This window comes from Haplochromis burtoni, unplaced genomic scaffold (genome assembly GCF_018398535.1).
Source record: "Haplochromis burtoni strain Fernald_Lab_line unplaced genomic scaffold, NCSU_Asbu1 Contig_133, whole genome shotgun sequence".
Classification (NCBI taxonomy): Eukaryota; Metazoa; Chordata; class Actinopteri; order Cichliformes; family Cichlidae; genus Haplochromis; species Haplochromis burtoni.
The window spans coordinates 596,551-621,357 of NW_024582494.1; the positions used below are offsets into that span (position 1 = coordinate 596,551).

Genomic DNA, 24,807 nt, shown 5'->3' on the forward strand with positions numbered 1-24,807 from the left:
TTACATGATGCGACAACGCTAAGGTTCACTTAAGATTAAGAGAAAACTGAGTTTCAGTAAATATTGAGGTTTAGAGGAAGTCGGGGGACAGTCAGGTATAACCCCCCCCCCCCCCGATCTTTTCACACTATAAAAACAGACTTTTTTAAGCTGAGACTTTAATATTTTAATGAGCCATTAAGACTTAAATATGTGCAGGACATTTGCTCAGACTTACTGGTGCTATTTTACGCTTTTTAGAGAGCTGTGATGTGGTTCTTTGTTCACGTGAGGATCAAACGCAGTGTAATTTGGTAACCGAGCGTCTGTTTGGGTCACTGGATCAGCCAAACTTCAAATCAGGTCAAACTTTCCTTTGTACATTTTCAAAGTGGTCCTGACTTGATGTAACTTCTTTGTATTAGTTACTCTGAACACCTTATTCCTGAAACAACCATTACAGGGAAAAACCCAAACCAGCTGCACAGCAATGAAATCAGCTTACAAGAAAAGGGCTAAAACTGCGGGCCACAAAGTGTCAGCTCTCGACTCTGGCATGCTTTTGCTGAGCGCTGTCTGTCAAAGTCATGCCGTCACTTTGGATCAGGAAGCCAGTGACAACGGACAGCGACAGAGCCGTTCACCGGCGGTCTGTCAGTCATTCTGATGGCGACAACCTGCACTCACAAGACAGCCTGAAACACACAGATATCCGGCTCTGTCTCACTCTGTCAAAACCTGAAGCTCTCTCAAGACTCTAAAGGCAACCAATCTCCCTCTGCAGTTTTCAAAGTTTAACTTAAATGTATTTTTGCCAGGAGGGAGAAGAGAAATATGACAATTCGATGACAATATCTACGACACAGTGGCCACCACTCTCCTCTAAAGTAAGGGTGGAATAAGCAGGTGTTTGAGCTGGCCTCTGAAAGTCGGGAAAACACCAGCAAATTGTCAGAAAAGCCTTCCAGCAGTAGCAAAGGTTTCCTGCACGTTAGCAACTGCAACTCCTCTGATCTGGTTAATGCAATATTTCTTTTATGTAGCAAACAATCATTAATGTTCAATCAATGGATCAATGATTTCTGCAGTGTTTCTTTAGCACAGGTGTTTATGAGAAAGAGGCAGGATGACAGAAAGAGACGCTAACAGACACATCACTCCAAAAATACAGATCGCTATTACCCAGACCACTGATTAATACACATTAATGCTCGCTCGCTCTCTCCTATTATTCCGTGGCGTCCTCATCACGTCTCATTTTCATTTCCCTTCTCACTCGTTCTCTCAATTAGTGCTTAATAAGGAGAAAATGAGGGGATTGCTCTGTTGCTTGCAAGGACTCGACTTTTCTAAACAGTCCGAGACAAACAGTGTGTGTGTGTGTGTGTGTGTGTGTGTGTGTGTGTGTGTGTGTGTGTGTGTGTGTGTGTGTGTGTGTGTGTGTGTCTCACACTCACAGTTCAGGACTCTGACACTGAAACAATAACAGCACAGTATAAAATGTAAGTGACTCGAGCGTCCGCGGACTTTTCTTTTACTTTACTACCTCGTCTCCTCGTCCGGTTCTCCGGTCCGGAGACGAGCGTGGATGACAGGTGTGACACGCAGACGCACGCACCGTAGCTTTGCCTCATTAAACAATCGTAAGGCCAGAATTTTAGTGTTTGTAACGCAGCAAAACTCGACAGGAGCAAAGCCACCGCTACCTGCCACTCTTATTTAAAACAGGAAAGAAAGATTAACTCGATTTGAACTGTTGCATGAAGCACGCTGTGGAAACGCAGACGAGGCCCACAGACGGTGCTGAGAGGCTACAGAGAAGCTGTTGGAGTATAATAAAAACAGAGATAACATGAGCTCTGCTGTTACGACTGATTGGACAAAAAGGAGAAAAAATGAAGATTTTGCTTCTACAGCTTCTTTAAAACACGGCTCTCTGAGAAGGAAGCATTTTTTATAAAACTGATCGCATGGATCAGCATCATTATCATCATCATCATCACTCTTCATCAATCAGCCTTAAGAAGGCTGCTCTTAAATTACCTGAACTAACTGAATTCAAGCATTTTTCTTGAGATTTTTCTGTTTGTTCTCCTGTACTCGCTTCATTTGTTTAAAAGTGGAAACATACAGCATGAAGACTGGCAGGAAAAAAGGGGCAATTAAAATATGCTCCGATTAAAAGGAGAAAGATGAGCTCATAAAGAAAGAACAGAATTCATCTGGTTAGCAAGAGAGGAAATGATCGCACATTTAGTAACAACAGTCAGAGAAATAATAACTTACTGTCTTTCAGGTGATTAATACTAAAAGCTCCTGAACGTGAGGAAATTGCACAGTTTGCTCAAAACCAACAAAACCCCTGCAGATGCTGTTACAAAGAATCTGTTTTCATTCTGAAACGACTGCAGTCGTGCACGCCAGCGTTTGCCAAGAAAAAAGCCTGATCAGTCTGATCCACAGCTGTTACTGTGCCGTCTTACTACACTGGATTGTTGCTTTAGCCAAGTCATTTTGACACAAATAAGCGCATACGCTGCCCAACTCGCTCCCACCTGTTTTCCCATCACACACCTGTCCCACATGCACTTTGTGCAGCGCAGGTGAGCAGTGGCATCAGGCAACAGCACTCTAGAGAGACTTAACTAGTAGCACACTTCAAACAAAGTCTGAATGGTTTGTTTTTTCCAGGCAATGTGTAGCCGGAAAAAAGGACCCCGCATCGGGCCTGAAAGCAGTGTGAGCGGACAGCATCCTACTTTGGCTTCGTCCGTGGGCATCGCTGCAGATAAGACCTATCGCTCTCATCTCTCTCCTCGAGATAAGATCTGATACTGTCAGAAACGCCGCGCGACTGCTGCTGGTACGAGAGCACCACGAGCACCTGGTGTGTGACACACCTGTGTTTGGGTTAGTCACACTTCCTGAGGATGTTATTGTGTCTGCCTGGAGGAGCAAACAATTACAGCAGATGACGATGGTTTTATCTTCAAATGCTGGAAAGATACAGATGATTGAGCAGCTTCTCTTCAGTGACCCGCAAACACAAAGGCGAGGTTTTTAAGCGCTGATCGTGCACGATAACTCATCGTGTACAAAGCGCCAAATTCTAAAGAAATCCACGAGGACGACGTATTCTTCAAGGAAGGAAAGCACTTGCTGATGTTCGTCGTTCTTGTTTTAGCGTTCACGCTTTTATAGGTGAAAATAAAGATTTCCATTTCAGTTTATGTAGAAGTAAGAAAACAAGAGACAAATTACAACAGGACGAACAAGCAAAGTGAGAACAACTGCCTTAGAGGTGAGTCGTTGCATCAATCAGCCATTACAGTGCAAACAAAGGTGAGCCATATATAACGCTGCTGTTTTCTTTTGTGGCAAAAGGGCGCAACATCTCAGCCTGCAGTGTGAGGCACCCCGGCACAGACGGGCGCCTCTCCCGGCTCAGATGCCTTGTTAGGAAAAAGATATAGTGAGCTTTAATACAAGGCTCTGAGCAGAGGGGACAAGCTGTAAAGGCTTTTGCTGTTTTTGTGTGCGACTGGTAAGAAATGTGTCTGCAAACACACATCTCAGTGTGTGTGTCATTTACACTCACTGCCGTGTAGCCGTGGTGAGCGCAGCGCCGTGTGAGCCCCCCCGTCAGCAAACACAGGAGAACAAAGAGGCCGGTGGCAGCGCCAGCGGGTGTAGATCTTCTCCGCTGTGTTGTCACTCCGCGAGGTCACGCAGGCGCCGCTCACAGTTCACTCTCCTCCACATGACTGATCAGGAGACTGGACTGAACCGGGCAACACGCACCAAGGTCGGCTCAGAAGCAGCTCTAACCCTCAGCTGATGTGATAATGATCCAGCATCAACATCAGTCTGATTTATTTATTTAATGCCAAAGCACAGCAGCAGCTGCCTCGAAGCACTTTATACGGAGCCCGGCGCTAACACGAGCAAACTTAGAAGAGCTGCTTAGTGTTCTTGTTTGATTCCATGGTGAGCATTCAGGGCAATCCTGAAAGGATCTCATAATGTTTCGAGTAAGCAAACACAGATTTCTGGCACTTTGAACTTCCTGTTTCCTTACACGACAATCTTTTTTTTCTAATAACAATATAATTACGCCTTCTTTTGAAACCTGTTCAAATAAAACTCCTGGGGATTCACAGCTGGCACAATTGCACTGCACATCTGAGTGCGGATCTCATTTTTCAGATGTCGGCGGGATTATTACAGCAGCGCTTTGACAGCGTTATGTAAGATCAGCCTCTGTGAGTCTCAGGATGGCAGCATTTGCATTGAAACAATCCACAGCATGTATCCCATAATCATTCAGCGATTGATTTGTGATTGGGCTAATAGGGTCGTGACCGAGACAATAGGACGTATAAAGAGTCTCTGCTCTCACTCGGCTTCACAGACTCGCAGCCGGCCTGCCGAGCGCTGCCTGTGTGGTCTGCGGGGACAATTAGCACAATCTCCATACTAATGGCAGCCTGTAATGGACACTGCTGAGCCCGCCAGCCGCTGCGTGCGCCGGTTTCGTTGCATATGCATGTGTGTGTAAGGGAATGTTTGAATATGTGCATATCCTTCCTCCCTGTGTGCAGCTTGGCATCTCCTCAAGACGAGGTACAGATGATGCACTGAGCTTCTGTGCTGATGTATTTTTATGTGTGTGAGTGTAAGTCGCCCGTGTTTTACTGAGGCGAACCTCGTCTCCTCCCCTTTTGCTTGCAGCTCTAACCCTGCTCCACGGCCACTCATTAGCACCATAATAAAGACCTGAGACGACACGTAAAAGGTTATATACTGCTGGACTGCTGCTTTCCTACCAATTATCAGAGCTGTGATTTATGGCTGAGACCCAATGCAGCTCTCTGTGGAGAACTGGGGGAGTGTTTACACCCCTACACAGCGGGGTGAGGGGTCAGTCCTGCTAAACTTTGACCTTTCAGGCAGAGGTGCATAGCAGAGAGTTGGGCAAACAGTTAAGCACCGCTGGAAGCGACTTGATCGATCAGAGGGTCTTTAGGATGCACGTGGAAGTAATCTGTGCCGTTTCCTGTGCAGGAACGTGGTTATATAACCCCCCACCCCAACTTTCAGTGTATAAAATCACTCCCTGTTTGCTGAGTTGTTTGAGTTTCCCAACTCGGAGTGTGAAATTTATGCACTACACAACGCCGTCAAGAAATTCCCACACTGGAAGGCAGAGACAGGAGCCCGTGGTGTATAAACCACTTTGTGCTAACAGTCCCACAGTGCATAACGCTGCATTTTATAGCAGGAGAATTTACCATCCTACTGGGCAAAATGACAATTATTCATAAAAGTTCAAACTCTCAATTTGTTGCTCACTGGAGTAAACTGCTGGTGTCTCTTATATGGATACGCTGACATTTTCCAGGCCCCTGAAGTCATTTTCCCTTCATTCATTTTTTATTTTTTGAATCACCCCAAAAAATGCGCACTTGTTAATCAACAAAAAGTGCCAATCCTGCTCCCTGAGCCACTGAGTGATGTCAGGAAGTCGTGTATCTGGGAGGTGAAACTACCACGCCTGGCGTGCCTTTCACTTATTGGCTTTTGTCGAGCTCCTCCACAGCTGGGAGACTTGCAACAAGCACAATTGACATGCTGTAATGAGGTCTGTGTGTGTCACTGGCAGACAAGCGCTTACACACACACACGTATAGTTTCCATCATATATATGAGTTGGTTGCTGGCTGTTATCCAAGCATGCAGGATCGGTGGGGTCTTGCTGTCTGTCTCCTCAGCGGCATGTGTTTAACCCCAGAATTTGGCCTTCATGCCCTCCCTATCTGCCTCGCTGATTTGTTAAGCTCCAGGGACAGGACGAAGGACGTGTGTGTGTGTGTGTGTGTGTGTGTGTGTGTGTGTGTGTGCTACTTCTTACCAACACAGATTCAATCTAGCGAAACGCCATCTTTACCCCGAGCGTTTCCTATGCGCACACACACGTACGAAGGCTTTGATGTGAGATCACAGGCAGCAGGTCGATCAGCTGCACGTACAGAAAAGCAGAAACGGAGCAAAGAAAAGATGGAAAGAAGGCGTTCGTTTCAACGAGGAGGCTGTGTTAACGACCTCTGAGCCCCGCGCTCGTTACAACTCTCGCTCTTTACCTCGATGTCTCACACTCGAGCCTTCCACTCTGCAGCCACACCAGCTCGTGTGGGACGATCACGGCAGGAGACGGAGGCAGAGGCATCAACTACAAGATGTGTTGTGACTCATGTTCTGTTGACCGTCTAACAGGTGCTGATGGTCACTGCAAAAAAAGACCCCCTCCTCCCCCCTCCTCCCCCGTGCTACTGTAAAATCTGCTTCCAGACCCACAGAAGTCTCGTCTGTCTGTGACGAGCAGTGTGGTCCACAGCCTCCTGAAGACGCTGGCATGTGTAGAGAACGCCTACACACACACAAATGCTGCACACTCCATTCGCACATGCACAAACATATATGGGACCACACAGCGCACTTCTACACCAAGACAAGCTCCCTGCTTCCAGCCTTCATACGACGGAGAGAAGGAGGTAGAACCAAAAAAGCTGAGAAGACTTTCCCCTCCTGCCAGGATGAAAGCCTTCTTTAGTTGGGAGAACATTAGGAGGACAAACCACCATCACAACAGGAGGGGGAACAGCCAACCACGACGTGCTCTCACATCAAACGCAGCCACCATTAATATTGTAATGCTTCCTCCCCGAGCGCCGAAGATCAGGAACAAGACTGCAGTGTGGTCAGCGTACGAAGTGCTTACACCATGCAACTTTAAACAGACTCAGCATCGCCTCTCTGTGTGTGAAGCTGCCCGGTGACATTTCAGACATTTTTTATTTTGTTATTTTTTTATTTTCAGACGGGAGAAAATGATGCTACACTTTTTTTCTACACCGTACTTTCCAATAAATGTGGTCTTATTTCCTTTAGTTCTTCATTTCCTGCCTCCTATTTTTACAAAACGTCACTTTTTGCAATGAACTTTTCTCACAGCAGAGAAAAACAAAATCATAGCAAAGAACAAACCCTGCCCTGACGCATAAGGTTAGCGTGACTGTTGATGCATGCAGTCCATATGCTAGTCTGCCAGATAAGGAGTGTACACATAGGGAATTATAGCAGGTACTATATGTGTATGCATGAGCATTGAGTGGCTGCTATTGATCTCCTGTGGTCTGCTGGGGGATGTAAACACTGCGTCTTTCAACGAGAAGCTCAGCTCGATATGAACAGCCTTCAACGACAGCTGCACACAAAACACGGCAGGCGAGTCCTTCTTATCAAATCAGCAGAAACAACTGCAGTACGAGAGAGGCAGAGGTGTGAACGTGTAAGACAAATTACAAGCACAATAAGTACATTTTTTAAATGTGCGTTCGTGGTGGCTGCAGAAGCTGACAATATTCGTATTTTCATGACCGAAGCAACACCAGCAGTCCTTAATTCACTTCCTAAGAAATGATAAATAAACTCATGTTCACCCAAACTCGCAGCAGATAAGCTTCGTTTGGAATGAGCTCAAACCCATCATGTGCCACGCGCCGCGTCTAAGGCGAATATCGATTCTGCTCGAGCCGCACGGCGTGCCAACAACCCGTGAGTAACCAACCGTGGAGGACACTTGCACACTGAGCGCATCTGGTGGAGACTCCTCCGAGTGTGTCATGCTTAAATGTTTCCCCGCTGATACCTTCCCGCGGGACGTCGTTTCAGGTGAGACTCAGGTGAGACTCTCGGAGCCTTCTCTTCCGAGTGAGGGTAACGCCTCCAGCGGCTCATTCAAAGGCCGAGTGTGGCCCTTCTTGCATGCAGGCTCGGCACTCGCTCAGGAGATCGTTTAGGCTTTCATTCATCATTTTTTCCAACCTGACACAAGTAAACATGCAGTATAAAGTACAGTCACGTTTTGGAGAGGCCGTTTGTGAAATACACCAAACAGTGCTAAAGATTTACAACTGACAAGGACGTTTTTTATTTACCAAAGAAAAGTTTAATTAAAAGTTTTGTTATCTGCTGTTTTTAATATTCTGTTTGCCTTCGCATGATTTCTGCAGGTGAAGGTGTTCTGGCAGCTGAATCCGCCGTTTAAGTGCTGCATCACAACACTAGTGCTCTCAAACATCTGGCTCCCATTATCACAGCTGTCACTTAGCTTTGCCACCACTGTGAGACGCACACACATGCACGTACGCACACGCATGCACGTACGCACATGCAGCATCTGGCCCTGGCATGTTTTTTGCCACTCTACTCCTCCGGTTTCCCAAACTCATGTTTCTGGTAAAGGAACATTTTAGTTCCAGCTCAGTCCTGCAGTGGGAAGCGTCTCCCTGAGGAAAATAAGCATGACTCGCTCCAGTGAAGACATCTGCCCTTTGAAAGCGAGCGTGGCTGTTTGAACAGCTGTCAGAGCACACCGTGCATCTCAGACCTTCCCTGATAAAACGGCGGCGAGCCTGGGAGGGGAAATCGACACGAGGAAGACACTAAATGGACAGAAAAGGTGGCCGATGGCAATGACAGGCGAGGCAGGTGGGGAGAGGTACGGTGTACCCGCTTGCTTGTCTGGACTGACAAAGAAACATGAGAGGAAGCAAAACGCGTGGTCACCTGTGCGCACTGCTGGAGACAAAAACTCCTGCAGATCTTTCTGCTGATGGAAAACACTGAGGAGGAATCTCACACAGTGAAAAGCCATTAGTTACTGTGTGTTCTGACAATATCAATGCTTTTGTATGTTTACAGGACCCGGTTTAAATATTCAGGTGTGCTGCGGAGCCACAGAGGGTCTCAGTACAAAGGGCCGAAAATGCTAAATGAAGATTTAAAAAGAAGCAAACTCTGCATTGATGAAAAAACTAAAGGTAGGATTTTATGGTCTGCTTCGTACTTCCGCGAGAGCGTCTGCTGCCGCTGTGTGCGAGCAGCAGACGCTCTCGCACCCAAAGAAGATTTCAAGCTTAACACTTAAGACTTTTGGTCCTGAAGTGACTGTCTGTTACCCAGTCAAGAGGAACAAGTGTATGTCAGACTTAGGAAAGTGCTGGGAGCTCAATTGCATTAAGGCTCTTAGTTTGCCCGAGCTGCAATCTAATTGGATAAAGCTGGAAAAGCAGCTTCCAATGTGCATGAATCCATTTTTCCTTTGGCACAGAGATGCTCCCCATGTTCCAGTCGACCCCGTCTTTTGTCCTTGTCAACATTCCCCAAATGAGATTCCCAAAATCAGGAGGTAAGCGCGCACGCACGAGCGCGCCGAGCAAACACTGTCAGGCAGACACACCTCTCACACCAGCGCGCCGGCTGGCATCTCGTCTTTCCCTGTCCTTATTAAAATTCCATATTGAGATTCCTCGCTGCCACTCCGCCTCCCTGGCCCTGTCACTCAGCTACCAGCCGACGACAAAATCAGCAAGTTTGCACAAAGACGAGCACATATGCATAGAGACACACACACGGCGCACAATCCAAACTTTTCTTAAGACGACTCGTCCCTGCTGCCGCCCTTTATGTGTGGGATGAAAGTTTCCTTTAGGTGAAATGTACGAGAGCGCGTATCTCCCCCCCCGCCTTTGCCCCCTCTCCATCTCACCCCCACCCCCCGCTCCCTCTCATTGTCATTATTTTCGATGGTGTCCCCCTCTGATCTGCTGAGCCTTTGGGTGCTCTCTCCTCTCTCTCCTCCCTGGTCCCTTTCATCTGTCAGGCGCTCCCCTTTGGCGACCGCCACTGAGGGGGTTTGATTTCCCATCATGCCTAGCATCGCCTCCCCGACTCTGGCTCCTTCACTCCCTCCCCGCTGCCTCTGAGGCGAGTGTTGTGCCCCCGCGTCGTTGGGCAATTATCCCTGGGAGTAATGAGGAGCGTCTCTCCCTCTGCGGCACGCTGACTGACACCTCTCCCACTCATTTGTCAACAAATCAGACGGCTGGTGTGGGCGGCCATATTGAGCTGAGGGTTGTCGTAGGGAAGCTCAGGCTGAGGCGCATCGCCACGTCTCCCTCTCTCTTTTTCTGTATCCTCCTCCATCCCTTCCTCTCTATCTCTGCCACCTCGTTATCTCTGACAGGGTGTCATTCGTTCCAACTCTCACTCCTCCCGTGTTAACCCTCCACACGCTCCCATGTATTTGTGTTCCTCAGCCACCAAGAGAAATCTGACTTCCAACAGCCCTAATGGTCATATGTGGCTAATGATCACTGAGCTGAATAAGTGACAGCGTTCAATTTATTTGTGTGGAAGCCGCTCACAGCCTGCCTCTGTAAACACTTTGCCCGACTACATGCTGACGACTAAAGTGCAGAAGGGGGAAATGTTTTCAGATATGCCTTTACTCACAAAAGCTCCTTTCAATTTGTCACCTTTAGTGGATGCAGCTGCAGAGGATATGTTACCCTCATTGGCCCTGTCATGTCAGGGGCGAGCAAAGCCTTTGATGTGCTGGTTAAACGCTGCATACTTTAAAGAAGCCCGATGAGTGACTGCGCTTTCTCTTTAGATACGAGCTGGGAGAATTGTGCAAACATAACAGTGCGTCGTGTGCGTCTCACTCACTGTGCTCTTTGCGCTCCTCGGGGCTCGATGAAGCCTCTCCATCAGACAGCAGGCCGGACATGGAGAACAGCTTCCTCCCCGACTCCTCCCCAGCTTTGAGGGAGCCTCCGAGGGAGCCAAAGTCAAACTCCTTCCCCTCCACCTCTGGAAAGCAGCTTTTCAGCCTCTTGGCGGGGGTGAAAGCAGACTGGTAACCCCCGGACTCCCTCTCATCTTGAGGCGAGGAGAAAGGCCGGAAGGCGCCCACACCGCTGTGGTTGAGCATGCCCAGGGTGGAGCAGTCCAGGTTTGGTGGGGTGAACTGTGGGTGCAGGTGGAGCAGGGAGGCCGGGAAGTCTCGGGATGAAAAGGTGCCTGACATGGGGCCCTGGCGCTGATACATGGAGGTAAACGTGTAGGAGGCTGAAGGGAAGGGGAGGTGGAGGTCCTTCTCCACAGAGACGGGGACGCCGAAGGGCCTCGGCGCTTGGCAGGGGACAGAGGCGTCTCGGCCAGACTCTGCAGTGGAAGCTAGGACCATCAGGGCAGGGGACGCCAGTGGAGCCGGTAGGTAGGAGGGGCTGTCCATCTTGAAGGGGCGGTGGAGGTCCATTCACCTCCTTTATGCTGGTTCTGAGAAGACGAGGAGACAAAAGGAGAGGAGAGAGAAAAGTGTTTGGATGAGACACAAGAAGAAATGATTCTCAGTGACTGTTGTTAGGCAGACAGGAAATTATTTCATTTTGTCAAATTTACAGGAAATTGTTTGATGTCCTCTTTAACGACAAGATCTTGATTTCTTCATTTTGTGAAATACACCCAGCTGCTTTTGTGAGGCATTTTTACAATTACAGGTTTCGACTAATTTCAGCAGAAAAATGGGTTTGAGGAGGCCTACTGCGCCTGTAAATAATTACGACGGGAATAAATTGCCAATAAAACACACACGTAGCTGGAGCCTGCAAAGGATCATTTTGATAGCGAAGTCTAAGCGATTAAATTGGGGAAATCATGCAAACGCATTTGGGAAAGACGACGATTCTTTTTTCTCCTTCTTCTTTCAGACTTGAAAAGAGAAAAAATCAAGACAAATGTGTCCGGTAAAATTAAATTCTAGGAATATTTTTGTTGTTGTTTTTATTCTTTTTTGTTCTAAGGCACAAAAGTAATCTGTGCTGACGCGCAAAAGACTGATCCGCTTTAGTTATTGAGAAGTTTGAAAAAGTGCGCTTCATATGAAATGATGAGAGGCCTCAAACAGGGAAAAGGTTTGGGCCCACACAACCACTTTTTTTTCTTACATCAGGAGCAAAACTATTCAGGGAATTTACCAAAAACAAAATAAAAGTTGGGACTCTTAAGAGGGACAAAAACGACTTAATTTTTTTAAAACAAAAAAAGCCCCTAAATGAACAAACTGGCAAAATACAGACGAAACGTTGCAAATTACTGACAGTTTTTCAGCGCCTCGTACTTTCTGCTCGCGTCCAAGAGCGCAAATGTGACCCCGGTTTATCCCAGGAATTAGCCTCCTACCGTTTTTCCAAGTCTTTCCACGAGTGTGTTATAAAAGTGGGGGCTTTTTTCTCAGTAAGCTCACAAGTTCCCTAACTTTGGGAAAACACACACAACAAAAGCTCACACCAGAACACATGGCAATCAAAAAGCCAATTAAACCAATTAAACCAAATGAAGGCGTAATCACTGGAATTATCGCGAAGCATCAGTCAGCACTTACCGTGATGAAGTCTCGAAGCGAGATTTATTTCGCCGCCAACTCTCTCTCTTTCTCACTTTGCCTTTCTTCCAAGTTACAGTTAATTTCAAGGACGCGGCACTTTCTCCCGGTTACGCAGGAACGAGAGAGGGAAAAAGACCTGCAGCTGCGGGCAGCGTCGGCTTTGTCGGTCCTCCTCCAGATGTTGTGAGTGTTTACGAGTTAAGGCTGAGATGAGGCGCGTAGCTGCTGTGTTCCTGCGCAGGATCGAGGCATCAGTGAGTGGACTGGCTGCGGGTCGGTCTGTCTCTGTTGGTCTGTGCGCTCTGTGTGACAATCCCCCCTCCACCCCTGTCTTTCCACTTTACCCTGCCCTCTTTCTCTGTAGCCTCGTCCCCCCCACCCCTCTCTCCTCCGCGCTCTCCCCCTGAGACACGCCGCGTGCGATGGACACATTCAATTTCTCGTCCTCGTTTAAGGTGAGTTACAGTGAAATTGAGTCAAAAGAAAAATGCACTTATCAGCTGCCCACAGAGTAGGGGTGGGTGGGGATAAGAAGAGAACTTGAGGGATTAAAAGTGTCAGATTATATCTGCGAATATAGAATCAAACGTGGTAACTTTCACTGAAAACTCGTGAATATCCGGTTATTGTCACCTGCGCTTCTTAACTCGCAGAGTCGAATCCACCACATCAATCTGAGTTTATGAAGGACATGCATGCACCAAAATTAAACTTTTCAGCTGCTTTCAGTGCATTAGTGCTATATACTAAGTTCACCAACTCATCGCTTTCTGTGCGCCCGCGCACGCGCGAGCGAGCGCGTGTGGCGCCGCTGCTTTGAATGGCAGGTAAATGAGTTATCTGCTCCTCCGTGGCTCACTGAGCATGTACAGTCGCCAGCCTGTGTGATTGACACTTGGGAATATTCCCTTTTGATGAGACACAGTGCAAACCAATGGTATTATTTGTCACAGATAATCTGCTTTCAAGTCCAACACATTACGCGCGGCGTAATATCTACATTATTCATATCTGATTTCCAGCACATTGTCAGAAAGAACAGCTCAGAGCGCCACAAATCAGCCCAAATCACTCTTAATTTGTTTTTATCGGTATTGGTATTGCTTAAAGACTTTTTGAAATAATGTAATTGAAATAATTCCTTATTCCCTCGAGCCAATCCAGAGGCTTTACACTGCTAATCTAATGTGACACGCAATTTCCGTCTCTCAGACGATTGCTTCCCCTCAGGTCCCTGTCTTTAATGAACAGCCATTTGGCTGTGAGCCTGTGTGCCTGCATTTGTACGTGTGTGTGTGTGTGTGTAATCAGAGAGCGAGACACAGTCCTGAGATAGGAAATGAGTGAAATGGGAATATCCCGGCCAAGAAGACACAAGGAAGAGGGTTGTGGGGAAACATAGCTTGAGATCAGTGGCTTCGCTGTACTAAATCAGCCTGAAAACACACCACATAATTGAGATGTAAAAATAAACACTGACTCTCTCGATGGCATTAGCCAAGAGTGAAGAGGGCCACCGTTTAGCCTGGACAGTTCAGCTGTCTCCCGCATCCTTAAAATGCTCCCAGAGATGAAGCGTGCCATGTGTACCACTTCCTTTCACACCCAGCCGCTGGTGGAGAGGTGGAGGGCCAGACAGCAGATGCAGACCTTTAAAGGGACACGTAAACCAGAGTCCAGACCAACTCTGCCGCCGTGTTGCCCTCGGACCAGTACGGGAGCGTGCAACACATGTGTCCCTCGTGACAAAGCAAGGTCACTGCTCCGCTTAGAGAGCTCCCTCTCATTCAGTCCTTGTTGTTTTGAGGTCACACATGCCGTCACACACCCGCACACGCCAGGGGTAAAGGCGAGGATTAAACGCAGAGGATTCCCAAACTGAATGACCTCCATTTAATTGCAAATGTGTAATCAAAAGTCACCTTTTTTGGAAACCCCTCCTCTGTTGTTTGGCTAAGAAACACCAGAAATATCCTAATTTGCCAACTGATCAGTGAACACCCGCTCCCCACGAGTGGCTGCATTGACATTACGATTATTATTTCTTCCCCGTTCCTCCAATTTGCCCCGTGTGCTAGTGGCCGTGGGGGGTGCGCAGTGGATGATGGGTGTGTGTCCTGCAGGCCCAGTGAAGTGTTAATGATGTCCCCGCTGCCTCAGCCAGGTTACGGCACAGGGACCGTTAGCCGCCCAGGGTAACTGCACGGCTCCCAGAATAAATTGCCACCCGAAGCCACGCAGGCTGGTCAGCCAGCCAATTACAGGCCTGCCCGCTCAGCTGAGGATGATGGGATGCGATGTTAATTGTAAGCTTTCATTTTCTGGCAGGAGGTGAGTCACTTGGCTGTCTTCTTGACTGCCGTACACACGCAGAGCATAACATCTTAATGCATGCAGTTTATGCTTAGATTGTGTGTGTGTGTGTGTGTGTGTGTGTGTGTGTGTGTGTGTGTGTGTGTGTGTGTGTGTGTGTGTGTGTGTCTGTCTTTTTGGTTCTGGTTTATGTGGTCATATTCATCTGCCCCATCTCGCTCCGTTTTTTTCTTCCTTTAAAAGAAAATTGAGTTTTGAATCATTTACAAGCAGTTTTAATGGTATTTAAATGTTACAGCTTAGTTTCTGTGGTCTTCAGTGTAATTCCCAGCAAGTAAGAGATGAGATGAGGGGAATTAAATCAACATGATGAGAGTTCTTCACTTCTTTTATTAGGATGCCAGAGGTCATCTGTAGAGTCTTTTAACTTTCTCAGTTGGAGTAGTGAACAGTAAATCGTCATGTTTTATTTTCTTTACTCCGCCTTTCATATCAGTTGTTGTTGCTTTTTTTCTGAGGCACTGGATAAACTAAGTTACTGCTGTAATCATTCCCACAGACCAATTAGAGATAATTACTTTTTGCTGTGAGACTCACAATGTCCAATTACAGCAAAATGGCTTCAAAATTCATACAATGTTGCCAAATTAAAAGCAAAATGATATAAAAACGGGCCGAATGATTATTGTTTTGTTTTGGTGGGTGTACCTGCTGGTGAAGTTAAAGGAGAGCCGGGCACAATTCAAAGTCTCACCGACGGTGACGGGAAGAGCGCCGGCAGGATCGGCAGAGTGGCAGCATCAGCAGGGAAGATGAAGAGCGCTCAGTTCTCTGGAGTCAGTCGGGTAGTAGTTGTGCAGCCGAGTGCCACACTCTTCTCAGTATATCAACATAGAGACTGTCTGGTAGCAGTGCTATGGAGAGAGAGGTTAGCTACTATATTAACATACAGAGAGACAGCGCCAGAGCAGAGCAGTCTGCCAAAGACTCAGCAGTGGAAGTGAGACACAGAGAGGCCATCGACCAGACAGCTGCAAGATGGAGTGGAAGAGAACGTGTGAGAGATGAGCTGTCGAACATGTGACGGGTCCCCAAAGCAGCGTGTGAGCGTGAATGTGAGCAAGAATACAGAGAGGTGCATTATGGTCTCAATCATTGATCGCTTCCTCCCGAGGGGGCGGGCGTCTGCCCTCCGCCACACGTGTAAACACACTCGGCTGTGTGTGTTCACATGCACAGCACACTGTTGTGTTTCCTCAACTTTTGTCGCTACTCTGCCGCCAAATGTGTGACGGTTTAAGAATCCCACAACTTCTTCAGCACTTTCAGGAATGTGTCTCAGACACATGACGGCTTTTACTCGAGCCTAGTTTTAGGAAACGTGACGGTGATAAACTGAAGGAACGTGTTACCTGTGGGATGCATCGCTGATAGGTGTGGTGGGATACCAGGTGATGTAGGACTCATGAGTGACGGACGAAAGGATTAGAAAAGAAAGACAAAGTGACGCGGTGGTTAAAGGTCACGGTCCAGTAGAGGCTGCAGATGCAAACAGCAATAAGAAATCATACTGTACACCAACACGGTTACTTATTTACGTCGTGCTTTCAAAGACACGGGGACATTCGTTTTTGTTACCTCCTGCAAAAAAATAACCATTATAACCATTATAACCACATACAATGCTGATCATTGTTTGTTGTTTGCAGTGCCAGAGGGAAATATATGTAACGCATTATTCAGAATAATGTATTTGACTAAATGCATTTAGGTCTTACAGTTTTTTACAGACGCTAGGACACATGTCACAATACTTAGGTCACTTTTGCAAAACTCTTCACACAATCCTCCTAACTGACCGTCAGCTTGGCAAAGCAGTTCATTTCACATTCAAAATGCACGACAACTACCAAAACACTTCATTCAGGTCTCAAATAAACTCATTCTTCCAGAACACTAGCAAAGGTTGACAGCCGACAAACACACTTTGTCACCCACAAAACAATGACCTAAAAAACACTAACAACATGTAGCATTACAGTGTTTTCTTGTGTAAAACAAGGACACATCTCTGTTTATAATTTCAATATATGTTACTGGAATGAATCAGACATCATGCAGAATTCGTTAATATTTGTTTATGTATTTTTATTTTTTTGCACTAAGTAATCCCAAAATACAAGAATTTGTATACACACCATCCACTGATACACATACAATAGTAATGCTAATCTACTCGGTCTTCTCCATTTGGCCACAGGTTCTCATCCACATCACATCTTATGTCATCTAGGGCAACACACCTAGGAAAGAATCTTCTGGCTGCCAGAATTGAAGGAGTTGAAAGATTGAAGGAGTAACACCTGTGCAGATGTTCATCTACAATGAGAATCAGCTGTGGCTGGTTAAACTGCATGTTTAGATTTAAAATATGTTTCAATAAAATATTGCTGTTGCATTTTGCTGTCTTTTTAAGTTTTGCATTGTGTTATTGTTTTGGCCATAAGTTTAACAGTTCTGAAAACAGTATGTAAGCACGTGCAAAATGTCCTGTACGTACAAAGGTTTTTGGCAGTTGTTGTGTCTGAGTGAGAAGATAATTCATGAAATTTGAGAGATGTAGTCATTGAATGCATTTTGTGCCAAAACAATGATAACTGGTCCTCAGTTTAGCCCACATAGACTTCTGTTGTGCTCACTGTGTGAGGAGTTTTACAAACATGACCTAAGTATTGAGAAATGTGTCCTAGCGTCTGTAACAAACTGTAATAAGCAGAATTAAAACAGCTGATTTTCCATCTTCTGTCTCATAATTCTGAAACAAGTCGTCAAAGTTCCCACATCTAAAAAAAGAAATAATAATAAACCCAGCAGAGCTGAACAGGCTGTTGTTTCACCGAGAGAAATATTTAAATATCGCAGAAAGAATAAAATACAGATCGTCTGTTGGAGGTAAACAGGCCTGAAAACAGTCCAACTAAATTTGCCAAAACAATTACAGCAGCTAAATTCAGAGTTTATTAAATACAATAAAAAATGTATTTTATATATTTATTATTATTATTCTTACTATTAATTAATGATGATTTTACCCTAATTATTATCAACATATAGCCAGCACAATATTTGTGTCGAACAACACCAAACATCTTATTTCTAATGTCTTATTTGTCAATATACCAAAATCTGCTGACCTGTTGTTTGTCCAGAGACTCGGCCTGTGCGTCTGCACACAGCTGACAGGCGAGCAGAAAGTTACACGTGCAGCACGTTCAGTGTTTCAGAAATAAACAACACAGATTTGAGCCAATAAAGACGAATTTATTCTTCAGGTTTTCACCACGTTACAGGAATGACACGTCACTAAAGTGAAGTACAACAGCCAGTGAATCCAAATGACTCAAACTGGGCTCTGAAAATATCATTTTTATAACGACCGCCGGCTCCAGCGCTCCGCTCACCCAGCTGATGGTTTAAAATAGGCAGCCTTGTAATCGCGCACTTACACTCTTTACATCTGGAGGTTAAATAAATGGATTACTCATCGTGTGTGCATTATTCATGACCTGCTGCCCAGCTGTCAACACTGTAGTTAAGTTGCTGAGCAGGTCTATTTAACAAACGAACTAAGCTGAGACGGGCAAATTTACCAGTAACAAGATGTGTTATTCTCAACGATAAATATCAGGGAATGTTTTCAGTCCCACCCGGGAATCATAATCCGTTGATGTGGAAGCTGCTTGCCTGCTGTGTGCGTTTCCTATCTTCTGGTCATCTTTACCTAAACGCTTGTTTATCCTCCTGATTTTGGAAAAACAGAAGGTCAAGAAAAAAATGGGCGTTTGTCACAGTCAGAGGGATTTCTGGGGTCTACGTTTGGTGGCACTAATTTAACAAACATGGACGATGAAGACTCTGAAAGGCAGCTGGTCCTGCTTTTTGCTTTTCATGTCTTTAGCCGGCTGGACAACAGAACACCTTTGAACACTTGTTCAAACCCGTCTCGAGTGGCTGCGCCTGGATTTTCTGCCTATTTTTTGGTCGTAATCTTTCCACCTTTTTAATGTTTGGATTTTAAAGCCATGTTACCTGTAATCCAGGTGAGACTCGAAGGGGAAAAGATGGAAAAGTGTAAAACCTTTTGCAAACAGCGCTGTCAGCCGGTGTCCTCAGCCCACCATGCAGTCTGCACACATAAATACAACACTGCCCACCACCAAACATCACACCCTTTCCCCTCCCCTCACTCTGCGCCGAGGCCCCGTCCTCGCTCCTCTCTCACCGCCATGAGGCTGACACTAATGTGACACTCTAGAAAATAATTACCAACAAACGCACTGCTGACTGCAAACAGCTCGCTCCCCTCAGTGGACTGTCACTAGTCATTAGTCTGAACCCTGGGTGAGGACAGGACCACAGAAATGGGGGGAGGGTGGGGGGTTAGGCGATGAGGAGGAACATCCACGTGAAGAAGAAGAAGGAAATAAAGAGGAAGAAGGGAGATCCGACAGGTAAGATGGAAATAATCTGCTTTGCAGGTGTAAAACCTGATAAACAGAGTTGTGAGTTTGAGCGTCCTGTTGTTTCGGCCCAGTCTTCATCATTTGCCCCCTCTGCTGGTTTATATTATATTAACTGGGGCCCAGTAAAAACACCTGCCCCAGTTTGCCCTTTAAACTGAGTGCTCAGTATGCTGGCTCTACAGTGCTGAACCCTGATTTTCTGTGGTTTCAAACAAAGCAGGTTGTTGTCGTTGTTGCTTCACGTGTCCCCGTGACAGGAGCTGGTTACACGGTGCAAAGGCAGAGTGCGGCAGTACTGGAGAGGCTCGTTTCTAACAGGGAAGGAGCCGACACAGTCAGAGGCACCACAGCGCCCGTGAGAAGTGGGCGGATCGACACGTCCACAGTGTCGATGCTGGTATTGGTATCGGATCGACGCTAACGTGACAGGATCGATTCTTTGTCTTTAAGTTCAGTGGATAATAATAAGTCAACGTGCAGACGGCACGTTTAAACTCCAGTCTCCAGAAAACGTTTTTGAAAGAAGCTGAAAGGTCGTTGTGTTATTTAATTATTTAATTACTGTGGAACGAATTGCAGAAGTGATGACACGCTGCTCGCTGTAAGGCCAAAGTGTCAGTGCTGGAAACTGCGGCCCAACATGTGCAGTATCACAGAGCACTAATGACTATCGTGCTTTCATAGAACAATTATTTTCATACAGTGATTCTAATTTGGATTCATGTCGATGAAAATGCACAGAACCGTGAAATATTCAATATAATAATTATTGTATTTCTATATGAATCATTTAATATGTTGTTTTGCTCTCTTTGTGACGAGCATCCGTTTGACTTTGTTGCTCAGATTTGGATATAAAGTGATGCATTTTCACTGAGCTGTCCACGTTTATTTATCCTGCATGAAAGAGCGCAGCAGAGACACCTTTGCATTATTATGTGTAAGCGTACCTGGATGATCTCAGCGACATCTTTTCTGGAGAAAGTGAAGAAAAAACACCAAATTCCAACACAAAACAGAGAAATCTGTGGTCCAGGTAAGCAAATAGTTTAAAGAAAGAAAAGCTGCTCAGCCTGAAAACTGTTCAAGGTGGCAGCAATTCCAACACAATTATCCAAATGCCACAGGGTACATCAATTCTTTGAACACCGACCCCCCTCCTGAAGACTGTTATTTGAGTTGCCTTAGGGGGCAACCGTGCCAGAGAGAGATTAAAATTTTTTACAGCTTCCACAATGGCCAATATTAAAATGTCTCGATACATCTGCCTGGCTATTTTGATTGGTAACTTAACCCCTGACTCCTGAGCAAAAAAAGAGCCATTCTCCGTGCTACTGTCGCCAGGCTGCAGTCTAATTCTTGTATGATTCAGGCTAATGAGGCAGTAATAGGTCCTCTGTGTGTGTGTGTGTGTGTGTGTGTGTGTGTGTGTGTGTGTGTGTGTGTGTGTGTGTGTGTGGATGAGAAGGTTATTACAGTGTATTGGAGACGTGAGCAGGAGGAGGGCCTCTCTGAAGTAGGGATGAAGGGTTCTTATTGTACAATAATTGGAGGGTGGGTTTAATCTGTGAGCAAGAAATGGTTTGCCCTCTTTAAAATATAGCGAAGCTGCTTGTTGTTAGTCTTCTTCTATAAAAACAGGCACACTGGACTGAAGCAAGCGCCCCTGTTTCAGTCGCAGAAAGCAGGAGACGAGGAGTTGAAGGAAAGTGAAAGTGTGTCTGTCTGTCTCTGTGTCATCAAGCCAATGGCTTCATCCAGCCTTATCCTGAACCATGAAACCATAGTGCATGACACCCTTCTATGCTCTGCACAGATATGGCTATTCACTGTTAGCACAGAGATTTGACAAGCCAGACTGATCTCACTCAACAGCCTGGGTCAAATGGATGACTGTCACAGTCTTTTTGTATCTGTCTCTCTTTCTCCTCCCCCCATCCTCTGTTCCACTTTGCACACCCTCATCTTTACTCCTCACTTGCTGCCAATCTCCCAACTTTGCCTGTTCAAATTGACAAATTCAACCAGCTACAAGAGAATAAATGGAATAGAGAGAAGAGACCCCTGAAGGGGATAATCTTTCCAGAGGGAAAGATGTGGTTGGCTGGGAGACAGGTGAGCGCGTTCATCTGTTATTCGCAGTGTAAACAGTCAGATGTAAATGTTTCTCACAACAGTACAAACACTGTGAAACATAAATCTCCCCAATGTAACAGGATATGTTCGTGTTTTTAAAGAAAGGTGGTCCGAACTCTTCTGTCCTCTCAGAGCAGCTGTTTGTTTCAGTCTTCAGCAGAGACAGTAATAAAGTAATCTGATTACTTTTTTCAAGTAACGAGTAATGTAAGGGATTACTATTGCAAAAAGTAATTAGATTACTGTTACTTTCCCATTAGCGTTACTGCGTTACTAAACCGTCGTGATGAGTCTCATGACAGTGACGTGCGAGCGTGCGGCGTCCGTGGTAACAGACGTGTGCAGATCAACAATGGATAACATGGAGCGATGGAGAGAGTACGACCATGCAGCGCTTACAGCGTGGAAGTAATCACATTACTTTGAGTTTAATTCTGTAAAAAGTGACACAAACATCAGCGTCAGCTGCTCACTCTGCGTGGGAGGGAAACTTGTTTCTGCAGCGAAAAATTAAACTTAAATCTGAGCGCGCAGCGAGCGCGCTGCCACGGGAACGTGACGCTCACAGAGAAAGCCCCGCATCCTCCCACTGACATGACCGCTGTGGGCAAACCTCCACCCGCCCCACTCCTGCTAAACAGCTGACAATAGATTTAAGAGCTGCTGAGTCTTTGATTTGATTTATTTTTACTGTGTTTTACTTGCATCTATTTGAAAGAGTGAACACAAAACATGATTTGATTTCATCTGCTGGAACATGCAGACAATAGGTTTCAATGTTAAACACATCTCTTCAAGTCAAACACTGTTGCATATAATTACATCTTTGCTTAATGCAATGTGCAGAAAATTAAAAAATTAAAACTAATAAAACAATTTTTAAAAAAGAGATTTTCCATTGGATTCAATTTTATATGATGGATTATGCAGAAAAAATGAATTGGGCTGTGTGACAACGGAGCAGTTGCAATGCTCTCCATGTGTCCCATATGTGTTGACCTTTTTTTTTGCACATTATTCTGTTTCTATGTACTTGCTATGATTTGCTATTTGTCACATTGCTGCACTCACTATCTCGGGTTTGTTTGTGGAAGCGTTCTGTTGCCTTCAAATCAAACATTCTGCAAATTAAGACAAATACTCAGTTACACGTTTCTTTATATTTTATTATGTTACAGATTAAGTCATTTGTTCTTACTTTGTTCTGTCTTTTCAGTCTTCATGAGGTCAGGTGTGGGGAAACGCCCGCCTAGCATTTCCTCATATTAAAGTGCTGATGATGTCACACATGACATCAGCAGGTCGAACCAAGTGGAGGGGTTTCTTTGTCCATAGAGATGCTTCCTTTTGTTTGAGTCAAGGTTTAAAGGGATTTGTTGAATCTTTTTCTTTTCGTTAAGACTGCCATTTAGTTGTGTAAGTGTGCTAATTAGAAGTGTGAAGAGGTTTTGTGTCTTTTTAATCATCTGTGTAGAGTTTTAGATCCCTCAGTGTGAGTGAGTGGCACTGGCTGGGCTAATTGAAGGGAAACGATGGCCCTATTTAAAGCCAGTCTCCACCAGATTCAGGGGAGAGAGGAGAGTTGTGTTGTGTTGTGTTGTGTTGTGAGATCCATGTTCTGTTGAGTTTTGTTAATTGAGTTACTTTGGGGGGAAGTTTTGTTAAGTTACAGATTAAATTGAGTTCACTGTAAATAAATTGCTCGCCTCTGGAAGCCTGAGGTGCGTAGTCTGCTTCCCTACCTCCTTCCCTACCTCCTTCCCTACCTCCTTCCTTGACGTTTGAGTGTGACTACCTCACAGGCTGAAAGATCTGTTACTTTATTACCTACTCAGGTTGTGTATCATGCTTTTAAAAAGCAACTAAGTAACTAATTACTTTGAAAATAAGTAATCAGTGAAGTAACAGGATTACTTTTTTGGAGAAGTAATCAGTAAGTAGCTACTAATTACTTTTTCAAGTAACTTGACCAACACTGGTCTTCAGAGGACAGACACAGTGTACCTGATGGTTTGTTATCACAACAGTCAAAGAGTGGCCGCTTGGTAATACCGCATAATGCTGTATCAGTATCATGATACTGATACTGTATCAGTATCATAATGCTGTATCAGTATCATGATACTGATACTGTATCAGTATCATAATGCTGTATCAGTATCATGATACTGATACTGTATCAGTATCATGATACTGTATCAGTATCATGATACTGATACAGTATCAGTATTATGATACTGATACAGCATTATGATACTGTATCAGTATCATAATGCTGTGGAGGGTGAAAGGTGCAGAGAGAGAACGCAGAATCCCTTTTCACTGTATTTTTCTCTTCTTACAAGCTTTCAGGGATGGATCGCGTCATCAAAGCGATTGTCGAAACCTTTAATTTCCTGTGAGCCAGCGGAGGTCCGGACACGGACAATAAACGATTGAGCCGCAGAGCTGCGCTGACGTTTGTCTTGAGTTACGGCAGCAGATTGACTGAATGTGAAAACATCAGAAGCACAATTTAAATTGCACTTACTTTACATAGGACATCACTGGCTGTTCATGCGTCCTGCAAATGTGTTTCCACAGTGCGTTTGTGCTTCTTTACACTAGAAGAAAAAAAGTGTTATGAGCTACACGTGGTCCCGGAAGTTTGACACAAAAAGTTTACGTTTTTCCTGAAAATGCCTTCGAGCCAAACCTAATAAGATCCAGCTTACTGCAGTTCTTCACGTCTGTAAATGTCAAAAGTGTTTGTCTCATATTAGTTTCTCTTTTCCTTTGAAGGTTGGGGATTTCCTGTTCCTGTTCTTCCTGCCCCGCCCTGTTTCACCTGTGCCTTCTTCTTATCTGTCTCACCCTTTCTCCAATAATCTGTACTATTTGTTTTTTTCCTAGTGTCCCCGAGGTTTTCTTTGTTTGCTTTACTTTCATGAAACCGAGTGTAGAGAAGAAGTTGACATAAAAATGCAAACTTTGGGGAGAAGGAGAGTCTTCAACCTTAGGCCGATAAAAAACCACAAGTCATGACAGTTAAAAGGCTTTTTGTGTTTTGAGTCCTGTGTTAAATTAAAATTGCAGTAAATAACTGCTTTTTAATATAATGTAAGAATGAGAAAGCACAGCATTCACCTCTGTGGAGCAGAAGTAGATCAAATAAAGGTGAAACAAAATCATTAGCAGCACTAAAACGTGAACACGGTTCAGAACGATATGATGACCTGCCATGGATGTTTCTCTCTCCCTCATTTCATACCCTCAAAAACAGCTTTGATCCTGTAATGTTCAGTAATGTAAGGAGCTTCTTCTGGACCCGTGGGACAGATGTTCATACATGTTCTCCTGGTCTGTTCCACCTCCCTGTGTAGCTCTAAGGCCCTGGAGGCACTTTCACGCAGCCTGTGGTTTTGTGCATGAAAATCGTAATCACCACACCGTCCTCAGCCCCAACCGCTCACACACACACACACACACACACACACACACACACACACACACACACACACACACACACACACACACACACACACACACACACACACACACACACAGACTGGGACTCTTTGTTCA

General features: G+C 45.3%; 1 protein-coding gene across 4 annotated transcripts in view; it reads right to left on the reverse strand.

Moving 5' to 3' along the window:
• The window catches only part of rnf220b (ring finger protein 220b), a 28,712-nt gene extending 16,110 nt beyond the window's left edge, over positions 1-12,602 (reverse strand). For 2 of the 4 annotated variants that reach the window (XM_042224233.1, XM_042224231.1), the window contains exons 1-2: positions 12,269-12,601; positions 10,552-11,163 (exon numbers count right to left, since the gene is read on the reverse strand). In XM_042224233.1, coding sequence (XP_042080167.1) covers positions 10,552-11,143 — 592 coding nt within the window. In that variant the 5' untranslated portion in view covers positions 11,144-11,163; positions 12,269-12,601. Of the gene's footprint in view, positions 1-10,551; positions 11,164-12,066; positions 12,228-12,268 lie in introns of those variants that run through there. The other 2 variants (XM_042224232.1, XM_005930964.2) reach the window with 2 other exon arrangements.
• Between the last annotated feature and the right edge of the window lie 12,205 nt (positions 12,603-24,807).